At 43.2% G+C, this 21,278-nt stretch overlaps 2 protein-coding genes across 21 annotated transcripts in view; one reads left to right on the top strand and one right to left on the bottom strand.

Annotated features, from left to right (window-relative positions):
• The first annotated feature begins 1,829 nt into the window (after nucleotides 1-1,829).
• Nucleotides 1,830-21,278, top strand: part of ABITRAM (actin binding transcription modulator) — a 52,830-nt gene continuing 33,381 nt past the window's right edge. The window contains exons 1-7 of one of the 17 annotated variants that reach the window (XM_073332491.2): nucleotides 1,830-2,037; nucleotides 2,866-2,965; nucleotides 5,352-5,403; nucleotides 14,745-14,938; nucleotides 16,264-16,393; nucleotides 17,742-17,780; nucleotides 17,854-17,923. In XM_073332491.2, the coding sequence (XP_073188592.1) occupies nucleotides 16,308-16,393; nucleotides 17,742-17,780; nucleotides 17,854-17,923 (195 nt within the window). In that variant the 5' untranslated portion in view covers nucleotides 1,830-2,037; nucleotides 2,866-2,965; nucleotides 5,352-5,403; nucleotides 14,745-14,938; nucleotides 16,264-16,307. The other 16 variants (XM_073332475.2, XM_073332473.2, XM_073332489.2 and 13 more) reach the window with 16 other exon arrangements.
• Nucleotides 18,300-21,278, bottom strand: part of CTNNAL1 (catenin alpha like 1) — a 126,649-nt gene continuing 123,670 nt past the window's right edge. For all 4 annotated transcript variants that reach the window (XM_073332471.2, XM_078851647.1, XM_078851648.1 and 1 more), the window contains 2 exons: nucleotides 19,925-20,008; nucleotides 18,300-19,846 (listed from right to left, as the gene is read on the bottom strand). In XM_073332471.2, coding sequence (XP_073188572.2) covers nucleotides 19,685-19,846; nucleotides 19,925-20,008 — 246 coding nt within the window. In that variant the 3' untranslated portion in view covers nucleotides 18,300-19,684. The remainder of the gene's footprint in view (nucleotides 19,847-19,924; nucleotides 20,009-21,278) is intronic.

The following is a 21,278-nucleotide window of genomic DNA, read 5'->3' as shown; positions in this document are numbered from 1 at the left end:
TTATCCTGTCCCCAGTGGGTAAGAACAATTTATCATCCTTCTCTTTATAACAACATTTTATGTATTTAAAGACTGCTATCCTTGTCCCCTGTCTGTTTTCTCATCTCCAGACTAAAAAACCCCCCAAGTTTTGTCAATCTTTTCCCACAGGTCATGTTTTCTATATCTTTAATGATTCTGTTCCTCTCTTCTGGAGTTTCTCCAATTTGTTCACATCCTTTCCGCAGAGTGGTGCCCAGAACTGCACACAGTATTCGCTAAGGCCTTATCAGTGCTGAGCAGAGTGGAAGAATTACTTCTGGTGTCTTGCTTGCAACAGTCTTGCTAATATATCCCATAGTGATGTTCACTTTTTTTTTGCAACAGTGTTACATTGCTGACATGGTTAGTTTGTGATCTACTATAACCCCCTGGTCCTTTTCTGCAGTACTCCTTCATTGCACACACACACACACACACACATTGTACAGTGTTACATTTTGGATGTATATGCTGTGTCTGGTGTGCACACTGTATTTGTATTTACTGTATATTTGTATGTGTACAGGGTGTATATGCTGTGTGTAGTGTACAGTCTGTATTGTGTGTGTACGCTATGTGTAGTTGAGTGTGTACATGCTCTGTAGTCTATACATTGTTTGTAGTGTGTACATTATGTGTGACAGCATAGTGCGTGTACGGTGTGCGACTCTATGTGACATGAACCCAGTGTGTGTATGCTGTATGGGACTGTACATTACATGAACATAGTGTGTGTGCTGTGCGCAACTTCACATGTACCCAGCCTATGTATGACTAGCACTCCACTACCTAGGAAGAAGGAGGCCTAAGAGCAGGGGTGAAAATAACTTAAGGGACGCACAGCAGCCGAGGTTCTGAGCAAGGTGGCGGTGGACTCTCGGGCAGAAGAGGCGGGGCTGTGGCTAGACTCCCGTAGCCAGCCCTTCAGCGCGGCCAGGTGGTGATTTAAATGGCCCAGGGCTCCCTGCCATCACCACTTCCCCATGGCTCCAGCAGTGATTTAAAGGGCCTGGGGCTCCGGCTCTTTAAATAGCCACTGGAGCTCCGGGCCACCACCGCTACCCTGGGCTCAGGCAGCTGCTGGCTTACTTTCACCTCTGCCTAAGAGAAGGGCAGCGTAGCATCCTTCATGCTACCTCTTACTCAGAAATATCTGTTTGAAGGACTGAGTGTAGCGAGATTAGAATACACTTGTTAATTTTACATAAATAAATAATATGTAAATATGCATCTAGAGAAATGTTTGATGACTTCATTATTTTTTTTTGCAATATGTAATTTCATACTTAAGCCCTTCCCTCCCGTTAACCTTAGACCCCTCGTAACCTTAATCCAGCCCTGACTCTATGATGCGTTTTTCATGGCCATGAATTTGGTAGGGCCCTACACACACCGGCGCGTGTGACTGTGCGTGACACATACCCAGTGTGTGCGTGTGGTGTGTGACTGTGCATTAGCATCACGCACACCCACCCTTGTGTGGGACCGTGCGTGACACGCACCCAGGGTGCACAGGGGCTGGGCGTGTCTGTGCGGAACACGCACGTGCACGGGAGGCTATCCCAAGGGCGCCTCTTCCCAGGCCCCGATTCATGGAGAACGCTGCAGCCGACAGGGATTTCCGCTCAGGCCCCTCGTGGCGCGCTGTTTAACCGCTCAGGCCGGTTACGCGCCGCCGGCAGGGCGGGAATGAGCTTGGAGCAGGCGCGTAACCGCCCAGCGGGGAGCGCGAGCCGTTCTCGCGGCTGCGGGTGAGAAGCCACGTGCTGGCAGGTCACCGCCCATCGCACGTGTCTCAGCGGCGCCGAGCGAGGGGCGGCTCTTCCCGCCTAGGGGCAGGAGCCCCTCCCGCCGCCGCCGCCGGGACGCAATCCAGGAAGGGACTCGCGCGCTGATTGGCTCGCGGTGACCCCGTGACTGGAGGGGGAGGCGCCCGCCGCCAGGTGGGAGCGGGCATGGCGGCGGCGGTGACGCCGGGGGTGACGGAGCGGTACTTCACGCGCTGGTACAAGCCAGGTACCCGCCCCTCCCCCCGCGGGGGCTGTGGAGAGGCCGGGCGGGGGGTCGCGCGGGAACGGGGCCAATCCCTGTAACGGGGGGATGGGCCGGGCCGGGCCTGCCCGAACCCCGCCCGGGGGAGGGGGCTGGTGGCAGAGCTCGGCCCAGGGTCCGCCTCCTTCCCGTGCAGAGCCCGCCGGGCGCGACCCGCTCCTGTGCGGAGCCCGGCCCTCGCCCGCGGGTGCGCTGCGGCTCCCGGCGGGTCTGGCCGCGGCCGGGCTGTCAGCTCGTACCCGGCTTAGCCGCTCTCCTCCCTGCCAAGGGGCTGAGCTCGCGGCTGGCGTGAAAGCCCCGCTCAGGCTGTAGCCTGCCGCCCTGGGTGAGCCAGGCCGCACCGTGGAAAGCCCCAGTGAGCCGGGGGGGGGGCGGGTTTTGTGTGATGCGGGACGGGTGGTGCGTGGCTCTGTGTTGTACATACTTCCCTGGTCGTGTGAGGGCTGGTCTGTGCAGTCACTTTAAGGGCATCAGTGTGAAACGAATGTAGTCGAAGCAGGGTCACTTCCTTGTGTAGGTGCAGTTATCTGGGTACAGAGGTGCCTTGTGCCAGGACAGCTTATTCCAGTAAACTGAAGAGAATAAAAGTCAGCATTATAAGGCAGCTGTGTACCAGTCTACCAGAGCCCGCATTAAGGATTGCATATTTAACTATTTGGGTAAGAAAACACTCCCTGCTGATGTGCTGAGACAGCTGCCTTTCATGCTGACCAATGTTGTCTCCTGGTTTTCTTGGACTCATTTGCTAGTCTGCCTGTAGTATCCGTCTGTTGTCTCTTGTTTTATACTTAGATTGTAAACTCCTTGGGCCTGCAGGGCTGCCTCTTTGTTCTGTGTTGTACATCAGCTAGTGCCGTGAGGTGGTGGTCTGTCACTGGAGCTGCGAGATGCTGTGAGAATACAAGTACAGTAACTCCTCGCTTAATGTTGTAGTTATGTTCCTGAAAAATGCAATTTTAAGTGAAACTATGTTAAGCGAATCCAATTTCCTCATAAAAATGAATGTAAATGGGGGGGGGGGGTTTAGGTTCCAGGGAATTTTTTTTTTGCCATATAGTATTATAGTGGGGAGGTGCCCCCGCCTTATCCCACACAGGCACAGCCCACAGGCACTGGAGACAATGAGGCAGTCAAGGAGGCTGAAGGTGCTGTAGGCTAGGAGAAGCACAGTGGCAGCTTCCCCTACTCTGCAAGCACCAGAGGCAGGGGGCTTAACCCTTGGCTGGCCTGCCCACTCCACCTCATCCCCCAAGCCCCCACCCTTAACCCGCTTCTTCTCCCCCCCCTTCCCATTTACTCCTCACGCCATGTCCTAGCTCCTTCCCCCTGCCCGCAGCAATCAGCTGGCTTGCAGCGTTCAGGAGGCAGGGGAGAGGAGCCAGGACACAGTGCGCAGGCTCCCCTTCCCTCCCCTGCTTCCTGAATGCTGCATACCAGCTGATTTCCGCAGGTAGGAGGCAGGGGAGGGAGGCAGGAGGCACACCGCATCCTTGCTCCTCCCCCCTCCATCCTGAACACTGCAAGCCAGTAGCGTAGCTGGGGGGGAGCGGGGCAGCGGCGCTCCCCCATTGAGCACAGGTGGTGCCTTGTCAATGCCTTGGCGCCTTTTAAATTTTCACCTATTGAGGGAACAGGAGGAGTGATCCAAAAAAAAAGGCGCCACCCGCCACCCACTTTTACTCACCCCAGCGGTGCTCTGGGTCTTCGGCGGGACCTTCAGTGCAGCCGAAGACACCAGGAGTGAGTGAGGGCCCGCCGCCTGAGCGCCACTGGGTGAGTAAATGCGACACAGTGGGTGGCGCCTTTTTTTTTTTTTTTTTTTGGATCGCTCCCCCTGTTCTCTCCACCTGGCTACGTGGTGGTTGCTGCAAGCCAGCTGATTGCCGTGGGCAGGAGGTGGGGGGAAGGAGGGAGAAGGCGCTGATCCATGCGGTCTGCAGGAGGGTGGGAAGCGCTGTGGGGGCGGGCGTAGAGGAGCTGATAGGAGGGCTGTTTGCTGTGGACAAAGCAGGCAGCCAGAGGATGTTTTTGTGAAGCATTGCACAACTTTAAATGAAGCATGTTCTGTAATTGAGCAGGGATGTAAGATAGAAACAATGTTAAGCGAGAGGACGTTAAGTGGGGAGTTATTGTAGTACTCCTGAGGAAATTCTGCACCAAAAATTAAAAATTCTCTCCACAATATTTTAAAATTTTGCAAGTTTTGTCAATAAATAAATGCAGAGGTTCTGGCATGGCAGTGGGGAGCACAGGCCACTGGCTTGCTGAAGGTGGAAGATCACCCAACTGCTCCCCCCGCCCCTGGGACACAGACTCGGTGGTGAGGCTGCACCCGATCCTGACACAGCACAGGGCCTGGATCTGCCCAAGAAATGCCCTGGGACCCTGCCCCTCTGCTCCAGGCACACCAGGGGTGGGGTAGGCAGGCTCAACCAGGCAGGATCCAAGTGTGGGGGGAATCTAGGTGTGGGGTGAGAGTATTCTGTGTGGGACAATCTGGGTGCAGGCAGCTCAGTGGGGGATGTAGGTGTGGATGCACTGAGGCTCGGGGTGGGGAGAGGGAGGTTCCAGGTGCAGGGGCAATGGGACTCTGCAAAGGCTTCCAGGTGAAGCTGGTTGGGGCTCAGCAGTGGGGTCTGGTTGCTGGGAGAATGGGGCTTGGTGGGGCAGGGGTCTGGGTACAACTAGTTGGGGGTCAGTGGTGTGGGGGCTCAGGGTGGTGCAGGAGAAGGGACATCAGAGTTGGGGTTTGAGTGCAAGGAGCTCAGTGGGGGGTGGTCTGGGGGTTTGGAGGCAGGGGGTCTGGGTGCAGAGGGCTCCAGGTGCAGGGGTTGAGGTTCAATGGGGTGGGGTTTGGGTATGGAGGGCTAGGGGGGTTCTGGATGTACCTGCTGAGGCGTGGCAGGGGTATCTGGGTATGGGAGGTCCAGATGCAAGGGAGTTGGGTGGATTGGGGAGCAGCTCTCTGTACGGTGACTCCTCACCCCCACAGTTGAGGAGTGGTGGGGGCAGGAAGCAGGGAAGGATGCTGAGCTTCTTGCATCTGGGGGAGGTTTCTGGGGGTGGGTCTGCCACAGCTTTTACAAAGGAGAAAAATATGACTCCTGTTCTACAGATGGGAGAACTGAGGCACAGAGATTGCTCTTCATCACTGAAGTGTGTAGGAACCTTCTTCATGAACTATAAATCCATCTTAGTATGCAGAAATATATTTCAGTGTATTGGTTCTTGCATGTTTCTAGCTTAGTGTAGTGATTGGTTTTGGTTCTTTTTTACAGATGTTAAGGGTAATCTATGTGAGGACCACTGTATATTGCAGCATTCTAATAGGTAAGTAAAATCTGGTTAAATTCTTAGGATATTTGTTTTGCACTACTAGTTTGAAAACACATCTTTAATAGAGAGCTAATGTTTTCAACACTGAAAGGATGATATTTGGGTTTTCTATATTTCAGAGTAAGCACCATCGTTCTTTGATAGCTTCTTTATTAATACTTTAGTTACCCTAAGTACATAGCTAAGTAAATTAGACACAATATTTAGGTTTTAATATTAGAAAACCTAATATGAATGAGAATTTTTGAAATTTTTTCAACAAGCCTTTTTATTAAAACATTTCCATTTGATGGTTTAAATTTGGAGTATGTATTTTGCTAGTGTATGATAACCTAAAACTGAAATTCATCAGTCTAGTGAAATGCAAATTACTAGATTAGTTAATTTTAATTTCTGATGGTTGTAATATGTAAATGTAAAGTATCTTGTCTTATTTAAAAAAAGTCCAAAATATTTTAGTATCAGAAGATATTATGATGGTTTTTATATTTGGTCACAATATACCTACTCTGACTCTAGTTGACAGCATTTGGGCCAAAAACGTTTAAGGAATTATTTTGTAATATAAGTCTCATTTTAAAATTTTTTAGTCATGTTGCTGAGTATGTCTCCTGTAAGTTGCAATATGAACAAATGGCCTCCCATTTTTAAAATGCGGTTTTACCATGAAAATCATTGGGTAAGAATGTTATCAGGGTACTCAGCAGCTCTCTTTTTGTGCATTTGGAATTGCGTCTGCTTAAACTAGTTGCTAAGTTTGTAGTTCTGTTAGTCCTGTAGTCAGCACAACTTGGAGTATAAGTTGGATTCAATTCCTTCTGCATTCTCAACAGAACTGAGTACAAAATTACAGTTGTTAACCCATAGGGCTACTCATTGCCTGCAGAACCTCTACTACTAGCGATTTATGCATGAGAAGGCAGAACATAACTTGAGTTTCAGAGCCCAGGCAAGGTTTGCAGGGTGGGTACCTGTAAAATTATTGTAACTTGTAAAAGTTTTAGTAATATGTATAAAAATCACTAAGATGACATTGAGTCCCATGATGCCACTTTCCAATGAGGCCTGTTTTTTTAAAGGAAACCTACTGACTTTATCTTAAATTAAAAATTTTTTTAAAGCAGATTTAAAAAGATTGGAATGTATTTTAAAACTTTGATTAATGTGAATTGAGAAGCTGTGTAATCTCTTGAGGCTACAATTGTAGTAAGGAACATAAGAATGGCCATACTGGGTCAGACCAAGGAAGGCATCTGAATGGTGCCTATCAGGACATGAAGATCAGTACTACGGGAAGACACACAGGGAACACTTAGTTTTAGAAGCAGTCTATGCTCTACTATTATGATTGGGTCTCTGATTCTGACAAAAAGTGGAAGTATTAAGTCATATTAAATGAGAAAAAAAACTATACCTTCCAGGGTGGGAGGATATTGGTCTTGGGTCCTATTTTGTTTCTTTCAAGTATAAAAAATGCCCAGCTTCATTCAAAAAGGCTGTTTTGTTTTTTTTCTGATTCTTTTCAAATATTAGAGCACCAGGTCATGTCTACCCTGGAACATTTTATGGTTACTTCAACTTGTAAAATTAACATTACAAAGGACATGTACCAAGCACATCTTGGGCACAGCCACAATCTAAATGGTTAATAAGTCACTGCAAGCTGAGTAATTGAGGGCAAGAGATTCAACTTTGTTTTGTTTAATTCATTTAACACCATAAACATTTGTAAGAAAGATGTATCTTGTTGATTTATTTCTCCCTCCAGTTAAGGTGTGAGAGTTGACAATAAACATCTCTGAAGGCTTCCAGCACAATAGGGAAGAATAGACTTAATGTTCCTGATTTTTCTTGGGTACAAATCAAGAAATTTAGAAAAATACACAGCAGAAAACCTCATTTCAGTCTTGTTTCTTACAACACAAAGAGCAAAAGGGATACGCATCCTCTTTTAAAATCCTTTACTGGTCACATTGAACAACTGTTGAAGACTCCTGCTGTTCCTTTGTCTGCTTGCAACTCTGATCTTCCGGTCCTGCTAAAAATCATAAGGCTGATAATAAAGTAGAAAACAGTCATATTCGTTCATACTCAGCTTTGTACAGATTACATTAATAATCTAGTGATTCAGCTAATCTTTTAAAATTGGATTAGGAGCTATTTATTCCTACTTCTAAAACTCTTTGGTACTTGTGGCTTCCTCCAAAGTGAAGAACCTCTTCCTCTCCAAGTTCCTGAGCAAGGGGATGGGGAGCTCCATGTACTCCCTAGATTCTTCAACAGGACTGAAACATTGGGTTTCACACAATCCCTTTCTTCAGTCACTATCCTCATGAATGGGGCTGGGGAGTAACAGAAGTCCGTGAAGGCCTGGAAGCCCTCTTCTCTCTCTGAAGCAGGGAGTTCACAGAGAGAAGCCTCCAGATCCCTATATGAAGCAGGGATTAGTGGGGTGGGGTCGTGGGGAGGAAAGGAGTGGGGAATTCTTTACTTGCAGGGACTCCTCTGCAATTCCCAGAGAGGAGTTACGCTGCTGCTGAAGAGCAGGCAGACACATATGTGCATAGAGAGGGGAGCCCACTTTGCTGTTCTTGAGCCCACCCAGTCTCTCTTCCTGAAAGTAACTTCATTAAAAAACAAACGACAAAAAAAACACTTCCAAGAAAGAACACTAGGCATGCTATTAAAGGGCCTTCTGTCCAACTTGGATACTTAACATTCAAGATGAAAGTGTTGCTTTAATGACATTAAATGGAAAAAATAATTTCTCTTCTTGCATTTGTTATACACACAGAGTTAAAGAGAGAGTTAAGAGAAGTTAAAGAAGCCTCTATGACAACCCAGTTCCTGTTTCTCTGTTATGCTTTTGTTGGGTGCCTCAGTTTGGGTGTTTTCACATGTGCCACCTGGGCATATTTTAGGGGGAAAACTCTGCCCCTCTGGTCTCAGACATGCACATCCCCTTGCCCAGCTGCAGGGCACTCCTTGGCTCACACATCTGCATCAGTTGCCCCCCAGAGCCCTGCTGCAGGTTGCCCAGGCACCTACACCCCTTACCCCCGAGCCCAGCTGCAGGGTGCCACGCCCCAGCCCAGACACCGACACCTTCTACCCCCCAGACACCTGCACCCCCAGAGCCCAGCTGCAGGGTGCCCCCAAGACCAGACACCCAGAGCCCAGCTGTGGGGTAGGCCCAAGTCCAGACACCCACAGCCCCTACTGCACAGAGCCTAAGGATTCAAGGGAAAAACATCCTAATGCTGAGTCTTGGGCTTGTATGGAGTTTTCTGCATGGTGCCTTCTTCCTTCAGGATGTGCCAGGAACCACAGCTGCCCAGCACCCTTCCCTCCCCTCTACCCCAGCAGTGTCCTGTATTTGTGAGCTGGACTCTGCTGGGTTCAATGGCCCCTAGTGGCAGCCAGCAGCTCTGCAGCACCAGTTCTATGGGGAACAACAAAATTCTGTGCAGAACATTAATTCTGCACAAGTTATGCAGTGGCACAGAATTCCCCCAGGAGTGTACTTTAGCCTTGCTTATTGATCTATCTTACCACAGGCAGACTTTTAGGAAAATTATTATTCTCCAGATGCTAATGGAGAAGCTGGATCTGCCTTAGGTCTCAAAGATTTTTGGCCCTTTAAAATACTAGCAGGCTGGCCTCATTTTGAGACCAGCTGCGAGGGTTGGGTACCCCAGAACATTGTTTCACTTAATTTCTGATGGCAGTCAGCTAAGGTGCTGCTCCTACTGGAACTGCAGCTGCTCAGGCTGGTTCTAGACCTTGTGGCTTTGGCAATATTTCTGTATTCTTTCCCTGGTTTCCCTAGTTTGGTGGTGCGCTGAAGTAGCTCCCTACAACACTGCCTTTCTCAGACTGTTCTAGCTGTGTAGATAAAGTTGCTTTTGAGTTGTCAGAGCCTCTTTCCGATGAGGAGGAAGGGTGTCTTAGACACTAGGGCTCAAGTGTCAGCGACCCTGGTGTGGGTTGTCTTTGACTAACATCTGAGGAGGTTGACATTTATTCACATTGATGGCTTCATTGGCAACATTGCCTTCTCAGCATGCTGTGCTTAATTGTTTTCCTTGAGGTGTAATGTTCTCCATCTAAAACTATTAGATTTGATGCTATTGTTATAAAAATTATTTTTTTGTCACTGAGTCTCAAATTTAGACAAGAAAACCAGAGAGCTTGGGTATTAAGCTCAACCCCTTTAAGCTATGATAGTCATCTCCAGGATTCATACAAACATTAGATCAATTCTATTATAGTTGAATCACTGGACTTACAAATCTGCATTACTGAGTGTCTTCAAGTACACTGCTCATCACCCTGCAATGCTTTATGAGTAAAGGAACAGAATCAACTTTGTTTATAGCCGTGTAAGCAAAGATGCCTCTTCTCTAGACTTTAGTCCTCAGTTAGGTGGTGGTATTGCTTAGGCCTGGTTTACACTACAGAGTTAGGTCGAGGTAGGGCTATTTATGCTGACCTAACTCTTAAGCGTCTACATTACAGTGGTGCTCCTGCTAATGTAAGTTGCCCACTATATTGATGTAGTAACTCCACCTCCCCGAGAGGCGTAGTGCTTAGGTCGATGTAGTTAAGGTGATGCAGTGTTTAAACAGACAGTTTAAATCTCCTGTTGGCTGTCAGCCCAGTACGGGGCTCACAGCAGGTGCCCCCCCATTCCCATCAAGCTCTGTTAGCCCCAGGATGAGGGGCTGACAGCAGGAGTCCAAGACAAAATGTGAAATAATAACTGTGAAACTGACAAGAATGTCAGTTTCACTGGTGGTAGGCTCCCTGCTGTGAAATTGTGCTCTGTCCTGGGGGGGGTGGAGGGCTCCAGCTGTGAGCCCCATGTAGCTGTCAGTGCCCCACAATACCCCACTTCAGTCGGTGCAAGCACTGTTTGGTGAAGACACGCACCACTGGCAAAAGGAGGGTAGTTGATTTAATTGCTGTGGCGGCTGTAGATCAGTCTAACTTAGGTTGATCAAATTTTGTTGCGTAGACATGCCCTTACGTATTTGAGGTTTCCTAATAGCAGGACCCCATGTACTCTGTGGCACAAGCCATTTCTCTTGTTCTTCAATTCCAGTCTGTCGGCTCAGAAGTAATGATGGCATTGAATTCAGTCTTTCAACTATTTTTGCCTTGTACACGCTTCACAGGTTAATTAGTCTCTAAAACTTTTTCTTCTGTGTTCATCCAGCACATCCTCAGTCTTCCTCTATTTCTAGTTCTTTGCACTCTGGGTGTGAATCACCAGATATGTTATACTTTCCAGGTCTGTTTTGACACATGTCCAAAGCATTGTAGTTGTCTGTCTTGAATCTTTTGCAACAGTGTCATTTCTTGTCTTAACTGTTTTCTTATAACTTAAATTATTTTCCGCTGTCCTGAAACTCTCAGCCAGTTCATTTCTGCAGTCAACATCTTTCGTTCCTCAGCTTACCTCATACTCCAGACATTCCAACCCATAGAGTGGTATTGATATGGCACTGTCTCATATACACTAATTTTTATTTCTATTGACATGTCATTAGTCTTCCAGATCTTGCAGTTTTTCTGAGTACAGTAGCAGCTAGTCTGATTCTTCTTATGTCGTCGTCATAATTCCCATTCTTTGATAGTAGTTCTCCAAAGTACATATTTTTCCTCTTGGTCTAGTTCTTTGTCTTTGACTTTAATCTTTATCTCTTCCTCATGTCTTCCAGTTGCCATAATTTTTGTAATCTCTATTGATCTTCAATCTGGATTTTCTGTTTTCCTTGTCTGCCTTCTACAAATTCTCTGTGAATCTTAATTGGTCAATGGTACGAGATTAGTAACATCTGCCAATCTAAGGTTATTTTCTGTTGTTCCACATAACTCTTTCCGTTTAATCTCTCAATGCTACAGCCATTACTGCTTCCAGTACCATGCTGAACAAATCTGGTGACAGCATGCATCCTTGTCTCACTCCTACAGTCATCCTGAACGATTCCGTCAACTTCTTGTCTTTTCTAACCACACTTATTGACTTGCTGTAGATGTCTTCTATCAGTTTGATTTCTCAGGGATACATATGTTCTCAAAACTTGCCATAATGCCTTCTGCCAAATACTATCAAAAGCTTGTATGAAGTTTATAAAGTAGTTGTAACAGGTTTAGTTGTGTTTTGTATACATCTCTGATATGTCTCATCACAATTAGCTGATTTTATTATAGTTTCTTAGTTGAAGTCTGGCCTATTCCTCCGTAGATGCTGCATCCACATACCTTTTCGTTGTCCTCTGCTGCATCTCAGTGAATGCTTTTCCTGGTATGATCAATAAGTTGGTTCCTCTATAGTTCTTGCATTCAGTCTTCTCTCTTTATGGATTTGGTACTATTTTCACTTTCCCCCCCATTTACTTAGCATTTTCTCTTGTGGAACAGCTCTGTGGTTATGTTGTTGTTTCCCAGAACCTTTTCCTAACTTTCTATAAAGATCTTTGCTATTTCGCCTAAAAATTCCGGCACCTGCTCTCCCTTATTTGTACTGGGGAGCGTCTCCAGGACAGTTTAATCCACTGCATTCTGCAGGTTGCACAGTTCTTCAGAATATTCTTTATGTTGTTTGTTCATCCTCAGTTACTTGGCTGTGCTTGTCTTTCATGGCTGACATCTTCAACTCCTATGCCCCGCTCAGTTCTCTTATTTTGTGATACAACAACATGTTTGTTCCTCTTCACGTATTCTTCTGCTTTTTTATATTGTTTGTAGGGCTGTCAAGTGATTAAAAAAATTAATCATGATTAATCGCACTGTTAAAGAATAATAGAATACCATTTATTTAAATGTTTTTGGTTGTTTTCTACTTTTTCAAATGATTTCAATTACCACACAGTACAAAGTGTACAGTGCTCACTGTATATTTATTACAAATATTTGCAGACAAAAAATATTTTTCAATTCACCCAATACAAATAATGTAGTGTAATCTCTAACATGAAAGCTGAATTTACAAATATAGAATTATGTACAAAAATATAACTGAAGTTTTACATTGTTATTTTTGAGTGCAGAGTCCACAAGTCTACTCAGTCCTATTTCTTGTTTGTCTGAGTGATTGGCTGAACAAGTTTGTTTACATTTGCAGGAGATAATGCTGCCTGCTTCTTGTTTACAATGTCACCTGAAAGTGACAACAGGTGTTTGCATGGCATTGTTATAGCCGGCATTGCAAGATATTTACATGCCAGATGCGCTAAAGATTCAGATGTCCCTTCATGCTTCAACCACCCTTCCAGAGGACATCAGTCCATGCTGATGATGGGTTCCGCTGGATAGCGATCCAAAGCAGTGTGGACTGATGCATATTCATTTTCATCATCTGAATCAGATGCCACCATCAGAAGGTTGATTTTCTTTTTTGGTGGTTCAGTTCTGTAGTTTCCGCATTGGAGTGTTGTTCTTTTAAGACTTCTGAAAACATGCTCCACACCTCATCCTTCTCAGATTTTGGAGGGCACTTCAGATTCTTAAATCTTGGGTCAAGTGCTGTGGCTATCTTTAGAAATTTCACACTGGTGTCAAATTTGCAGTGAAAGTGTTCTTAAAATGAACAACATGTGCTGGGTCATCATCCAAGACTGCTGTAACATGAAATATATGGCAGAGTGCGGGTAAAACAGAGCAGGAGACATAAAATTCTGCCCCAAGGAGTTCAGTCACACATTTAATAAACACATTATTTTTTAAAGAGTGTCATCCGCATAGAAGCATGTTCTCTGGAATGATGGCTGAAGCATGAAGAGGCATACAAATCTTGAGCGCATCTGGTATGTAAATATCTTTTGACGCCAGCTACAACAGTGCCATACAAACGCCTATTCTCACTTCCAGGTGACATTGTAACTAAGAAGCGGCCAGCATTATCTCCCGTAAATGCAAACAAACTTGTCTCTTAGCGATTTGCTGAACAGGAAGTAGGACTGAGTGAACTTGTAGGCTCTAAAGTTTTACATTGTTCTGTTTTTGAGCACAGTAATGTAACAAAAAATTACATTTGTAAGTTGCACTTTCATGATAGAGACTGCACTACAGTACTTTTATGAAGTGAACTGAAAAATAGGATTTCTTATAATTGTTAGTGCAAATATTTGTAATAAAAAATATAAAGTGAGCACTGTACATTTTGTATTCTGTGTTGTAATTGAAATCAATATATTTGAAAATGTAGAAAAACATCCAAAATATTTAATACATTTCAATTGGTATTCTATGGTTTAACAGTGCGATTAATCTGTTTAATAATGATTAATTTTGAGTTAATCACACAAGTTAACTGCGATTAAAATCAACAGCCCTAGTCATAAGGGCTAGAAACACTTTTTAAAAACAAAAGCTGAGCATAATTCTGTATCGGGTACTACCCTCGTATACATCTCCTTTTGTAGGGAATGAGGTTTTTAGCTCTAGGCCTGATGTTACACAGCCAATTCACTTTTAATATGTGCATATTACTACGAGGTGATAATGCCTAGACCGTACTTTGACTTAATCTGCCTTTAAAAAACAATAATTGTACATCATAGTCCACAGGGCCTCCAGTTTCCAATGTATTTTTGATACAAAATTATGTTTTGTAACATTACTAGTCTTGATAAGAGTGAATTTAAAGTCTATTTGATTCTCATTTGAGAAACATCCCCTCTTATAATAAAGCTTAGTCAGCTCCAAGAAACTCCTCCTCCTTAAAATGTACCAAAACACTTAGCCAATTAAAGGGGATTAACTCATTTCTAGAACTTTAGCTAGCTGTGCTCTCATTTCATAGCCTTGATGCCTCTTTAACTTTTACTATATTGTCCTATTCTGCTATTCACTGTCTGAGTGTTTTCTAGAACTCATAAAGCTGCTGACTTTAAAATACATTCTAAAATTCAATGGTTATGTGTAAAACAAGGAAATACCTTACAGAGGTGATAGTGTCACCTAGGAAACCTGGCTGTTACATTTGAGGAAAGATCACTTAAAACTAAAATATAAGATTAAAAATAGCATAGATTGCAGTGCAGATGTGTGACATTTAGGTAATCAGCATACCTTGACTCTGGTTGATCTGTCAGTTGAGCAAGTTTGCAACTGCTGTCATAATAGTTTGATAGATTTCACTCGTAAACGACCTGTGAAATTTCCTATTTGCAGGTTTCAGAGTAGCAGCCCTGTTAGTCTGTATTCGCAAAAAGAAAAGGATGAAAGCATCCGATGAAGTGAGCTGTAGCTCACGAAAGCTCATGCTCAGATAAATTGGTTAGTCTCTAAGGTGCCACAAGTCCTCCTTTTCTTTTTCCTATTTGCAGTTGTTCTTATATGGCATCTGTATAAAACTCGTTCAGTTTGCAAGTAAAAAGATGGCTTTAACTACCTGCTTTGCAATTTCAATCTGCCATCTGACAATAAAGCATGGATGCTTAATGAATTGTGTATCAGCGATGACAGATCTGCAGGCCAGTTTCCAGCTAGTGATACAACTGTGCAATCCCCAAAGTTTCAAGTGAGTTGCGCACGTGGAAGTGAGGGTTGAATCTGGCTCTGCAGTTGTAATTTTAAAATGTAGGAAGGGGGCAATGGATATAAAACTTGTCATGGAAGCAAGCAGGTATAGTTGACATACAGGGTGTGTCTTCACTGCAAAGTTAACTTGAATGATTGGCACTCAAGTGTGAGCAGTCACACAGCAAAACCATAGCTGAATTATTCTCTCTGCATTGGTGTGCACTTAACCATGTGGGTGTTAAGACTTCTGGAGCTTTACCTCCTTGTCCTTTGCTCTGTTGTAAGCTGAGCCTCTGATTTAGTGGTCCCTAACCTTTCTTGTGGGAATAGTATATTGCTATTCCCAGAAGACTCTGGTGGGCGCCAGACACCCTGCCACCGAAATGCCGCTGAGAAGCAGGAGTGGCAAGAAATGGCGCCCGTGGGCACTGCGTTGGGGACCACTGCTCTCATTCTTTCCTAGTGAATTGTGGGAAGGTATTGGAGGACTGTCAGTACTTAGAATATCAGGGTTGGAAGGGACCTCAGGAGGTCATCTAGTCCAACCCCCTGCTCAAAGCAGGACCAATTCCCAATTAAATCATCCCAGCCAGGGCTTGTCAAGCCTGACCGTAAAAACCTCCCTAGGTAACACATTCCAGTGTTTCACCACCCTCTTAGTGAAAAAGTTTTTCCTAATATCCAACCTAAACCTCCCCCACTGCAACTTGAGACCATTACTCCTTGTCCTGTCCTCTTCTACCACTGAGAATAGTCTAGAACCATCCTCTCTGGAACCACCTCTCAGGTAGTTGAAAGCAGCTATCAAATCCCCCCTCATTCTTCTCTTCTGCAGACTAAACAATCCCAGTTCCCTCAGCCTCTCCTCATAAATCATGTGTTCCAGACCCCTAATAATTTTTGTTGCCCTTCACTGGACTCTCTCCAATTTATCCACATGCTTCTTGTAGGGTGGGGCCCAAAACTTGACACACTACTCCAGATGAGGCCTTACTTGAGTGGCTTAGCTCGCTACAAAGGGGGGACAGGTGAGCAACCCTAGTGAAATGTTCAGAAGTTTTAGCCTGCAGTCCCAGATGAACCAGGTAGTCTGTGTTGAACTCTCCACTAAAGTTGGGTTTTGTGTGTGAGGGGCAACACCCCATGAAGAGCCTGAGTGAACCATGGAGTGAAGACATGCCCTTGGTAGCAGCTGAGTTGAATAAGAAAATATTGCCTTTCTTAGAACTAACTTACTACGGGAGGCAGTTATTTGCATATTAGAAGACTAAACAATCCCAGGGATGAAGCTTAAGTACAGTAGGTAACTAACTTTTCTTGCAGAATCTGTGTCATCACGCTGGCAGAAGCTCATCCTCTTCTTCAAAATGGAAAAACAATTAAGAGTATTAATTACCAAATCAGTGCCAACTGCAGTAGACTTCAAAATAAAGTCTCTGGAAAGTCAAAGCGGGTATGGATTTTTTCTTGTTTTAATTTTAAAACTATCTTGTCAGTTGATGTTTTACTTAAGTCCTTGAAATGCTTATCTCTAATGGTAGCATAAAAAGGATCCACTATATCAGAGGCTGGTTCCTTTCCCAGAAAGAAATTCTTACGTGGTCTACCATTGTTGACATTGGTGCAGATCCTCCAAGATTAAAGAACTTCAAATACCTGCAGCAGTGTCTATACTAAGCACCCCATTCCTTAGATCTGTTCTGAGGAGGAATATGTAATACTGTTACAGTACCAGTGCTAGGGTTGTCTAAAGTAGTTTGCCCATACTGGTGTTAAGTGGTGGAAAATGTCAAACTTTCCCTACAGTGTATAGGGCTTAAAGGTGTCATGTCTTTTATTTTAAAAAAAAACTAGATCTCAAACATTAAAAGCCTCTTCAGAGATGTCAAGGACTTAATGGACATGAAAACTGCCCTTTTGTTGAAAATATATATGGCAAGCTTAGGGGTTGTCTAAAAACAGTCACATTGAAATTACACCTTTAGTTAAACCAGTGCAAAAGGTAGTGTGGATACTCATTTCAATTTAGCTTATGTTGATTTAGAACCAGAGTTTGAGCTAAACTGATTTTGGTTTAAGTAAGCTGTTAGAGATATGTGTAGATAACTCCTGAGGGCTGGTCTACACCCAAAGAACAACAAAATAAACGTCTTTATTTTAGGGCTTGTCTACATTACCAGCGGGGGTCGATTTATCAACTGCCAAGCACTCTCCTGTCGACTCCGGTACTCCACCAAGGCAAGAGGCGCAGGCGGAGTTGACGGGAGAGCGTCAGCTGTGAACTTTCCGCAGTAAAGACACCATGATAAGTAGATCTAAGTACATCAACTTCAGCTACATTATTCACATAGCTGAAGTTGCATAATTTAGATACACTTCCCCCCCTGCCCCCAGTGTAGACCAGGCCTTAATATAACTCTTAGTTTCATGTAAATGTCCACACACACTTATTTCAGTTCATTTACACTGTTAAAAAGAAATCCTTAGGGGGATATTTGGTTCCTGCATTGTGGATAACAGCAGCAGTTACTTTTAGTCATGTGAAAAATTTAGAAAAAGATAAAACAGACCAAAAGTCTTTTAAAACAAACAAACAATCTCAGAACATGTGACTACTTTGTACTGCTGATTGTAACAAGGTTCAGAATTTTCTCTTAATATGCTAGGAAGGCCACACTTCGAAAGATTAAAGAACTCCAACCTAGACTGCTCTTTGGAAAACAAACTTCTTACAGTCATAGGAATTCTTTGTTTCACATGCAGGGTGCTCAGTTTCTAACAGAACTTGCCCCTCTGTGCAGGATATCTTGTTCAGATGGAGAAGAATATACTATATATAGGTAAGTTTTTTTTTTTTTTTTTGTTATTTTGATTACAAAGCATGGTTTTACTAACACTGAAACCTCTTTGCAGTTGTATCAGAGGGCGGTTGATGGAAGTTAATGAAAACATTCTGGATAATCCAGCTATTCTACAAGAAAAGGTAAGAATTTTGCTTACATTGTGTTTTTTTTCCTTTTTATTCCTGTGCTATATATATCATGGTCTTATTTTCTAGCCATCTACTGAGGGATACATTGCAGTTGTACTACCCAAATTTGAAGAAAGTAAGACCATAACTCAAGGACTTCTGACACCAAAGGAATATGAAGAAGTTTTGTTGAAACGTTTTAATTCCACTTCATGAAGCTCTGTATTTAACTGAATACATAAATGTCTGAACTACACTGTGAGTAGCTTCAGAATTAAGTATTGCATAGATAACACTTGTAATCATCTACTTCCAGTATAGCCCATAGTTCAAGAGTTGTAACATGAAAGAGTTGTAAAATTGTACAGACAATGTAGGGGAATGAAAATTAGTTTTGTTGTTTTTTAATCAGTAAACAGTCCATTTTATTTCATACAGAAATAAACAGTTTAAACATTTAAGTCTTCTGCATCTTTTTGACAGGTGCAGTGTAGAAAAATATCTATCTTTCTAGTGCTTAATGTCATAAGGAAAAAACCTTATTTTCACTTAAGTCATCTTACACAGATACACAAATGAAAACCATTTCTGACTGATCAAGATTAATCCCCAATCCCTAGTGTTGAGGATTTCAGCTATTTCTTCTTTGGTGCTGCAAAGCCAGCATCCCCATTCTGATGTCTGTCTATTACCAGCGAAGGACACACACAGAGCTACTGGTGAGATGACGATGCCCTACAAGAATGAAATACCCTTAAGACCTGAATCCCTTAGAGTACTCGACTGGTCTCAAAGTAGTAAAACAAGGAAAAAAACCCTAAGTTTTAAAGAAACAAGAAAACAAAGCCTAATGATATACAAGGCCAACAAAATAAGGTATGGCATCTGTACAAAGAGCAAACAGGCATCTCCAACATTAGAGTATAGTGGCTTGGAATCAAATAATGCCCTTTGTACAACGATTGGTCATAATTGCTATCAAAATATCTTTTCTAAGCGTTCTAAATCTTGCACTGTAAAAATCTACTTTATGAAACTTAAATATGCCATACATTCTAAATGAAGATTTCAGTAGTTTCACATGCATTTCAAATCCTACTCTACGTTTTGATAAATCAAAAGCAGCAGTAAGATCAGCTATTTATCACTAAAACAGAGAATTCTTAAGTATTCACTGGAAATATAAAATGTGTCTGGAGGATGAACACATCATTAGTTCAGATTGACAGCAGTAAAATTAAATTATTTAAATCAAACTAGCCTAAAAAAATTGGCATGTGTATTGCAAACCAGCAGGCAGCTTTCGTTCATTGCAGAAGTATCTCATAGTTAAGACAGCAACATTCAGTGCTTGAGGCCATAGCCTTCCAGATTATCTTCTGGATATTGGCCAACAATGAGACTGACAAACTTCCACAGTAGTAGTATATGCAGCACATATCCTCAAACTATCCAGTTTCTCTGCATAAATGTCCATTAGCAGCATCTTTGGGTGAAACTTCCATTAAGATGTTCACAAGTGTTATTTTTGTAACTAACAGCATTAATGTTGAGCAAAGGAGACACATTCACATTATAAAAATACAGAACAGTTAAAAACTGACCGATGATGCAGCTCTTACTGTTAAGTACCAGGACATCTATTAGATGTGAGAAGGTCACAACAGCTTTAATTCAAATAACCTGCTTTATCTTTCACAAAAGAAAGCAACTTTGAAACTTGAGCCAGTTTGTAATTTCCACATGAAATTCTTCCATTCCTAAATACTACTATTATTTGCTCTCTAAAAATGTCAGATTTGCTACATGATGTTCCAAGGATTTTATTCCAAAGGCATCAGTTTTCCCTTCCATACTGTCGTCATTTGTATTTGTTTGTAATCTGTTCTCTCTCCATGGATGAGATGATTTAAGCCAGCCATTTCCAGTTCCACACTATAAAAACAAAACAAAAAGCAGAGAAGCAGGATGGTTTTATTTTGTCTCATTGCTGCAAATGGATCATTAACTCACCTTTTTCAGTAGCTTGCAGCTGAGTGGGAGAACTTGGGATAATATGGTCATCACACCTTTTGTTTTCCGAATGCATGTATCAACCTAAAACAGAATTCATGTAAAAATCATAATTAGATGAGAATATCACATGCTGACCCTTTAAAATATGAACAGATTCTTCCTTTTTAAAATTGACAAGGAACAGTCTCTTCACACTTTTATGAAATGCATCTGTGTGGCACAGACTCAGCTTGAATTATTAATAGTATTTGTCCTTTGACATTTTCCCTGTTCTCTATTGGAAAATGAAGTGTTAGTTGTCTTCTACTTCCTCCAGAAAGAACAATTTACTTGCAAGAGGGATCTGACAATCCAATCTATGGAGGTAGAGGTTTTACCTTCTTTCACAAAACAAGGAAGGACCAATCAGAATTCAGAACTTTCCAGTACCATCCAGGATATACTAGCTCTCTTGAATTCCTCATCTGGAATTTTTATTAACACTTGAAGGATGCAATTTAAGGCGACAGCTGTTTTCAGTAATTCCACATTAGCCTACAGATAGCATCTGTCTTATAACTACTGGTAAGGGTATGCACTGAACACCAAGACTGCAGTTCTCTGTCACTAACATGTTCTCTTTCTTAGAGCATGAGAGAACAGTTACTTACCTGTGGATACTTCTAAATGTGTTGTCCACACAACTTCCATTGTTGGCATACTTATGCCTGACATTGGATTATTTTGAATAGCAGTATCCATTTGGACCACGCCTGTGCCTTCTTGGTTCCCATAGCCCATGACATAAAGAGTAGGGAAAAGACGACAGGATATGGAATCTGTGTGGGTAACACATCTCAAAGATGCACAGGAATTGTAAGTAACCATTCTTTCTTCAAATGATTTTCTACACAAATTCCATGCGTGGTAATTAACAGGCAGTTATCCAGCAGGTAGGTGAGAAGCCTTCTTGAACAGTGTATGTTCAACTGATGATTTAACTGGGAATTGGTCCTGCTTTGAGCAGGGGGTTGGACTAGATGACCTTCTGGGGTCCCTTCCAACCCTGATATTCTATGATTCTATGATTCTATGTAGGACAGCCCCGCCAAAACCAGCATCCAACATGAAAGCTTTCACCAGGAACAGTGAGTGGTAAATGTTTGGATTGAACTCCATATTGCTGGTTTGCATAACAGGGTATTACCTAAGTAGAGGTAACAAGAGCCTACTTAGCATGAAGGTAGTGTACAGAAGCAGAAGACTGTGTGGAAGAAAAGTTAAGCTCTTTTTAAAAGCTCGATTCACCCTCTTCTTCCATGTAGAGAGCCCAGAAATAGAATTGCCTCTAATGGGCAAATATATTTTTCTG

This window comes from Lepidochelys kempii, chromosome 2 (assembly GCF_965140285.1).
Source record: "Lepidochelys kempii isolate rLepKem1 chromosome 2, rLepKem1.hap1, whole genome shotgun sequence".
Taxonomy (NCBI): domain Eukaryota; kingdom Metazoa; phylum Chordata; order Testudines; family Cheloniidae; genus Lepidochelys; species Lepidochelys kempii.
Note: the sequence above shows the minus strand (reverse complement) of the source record. Positions and strands in the feature narration are given on the sequence as shown.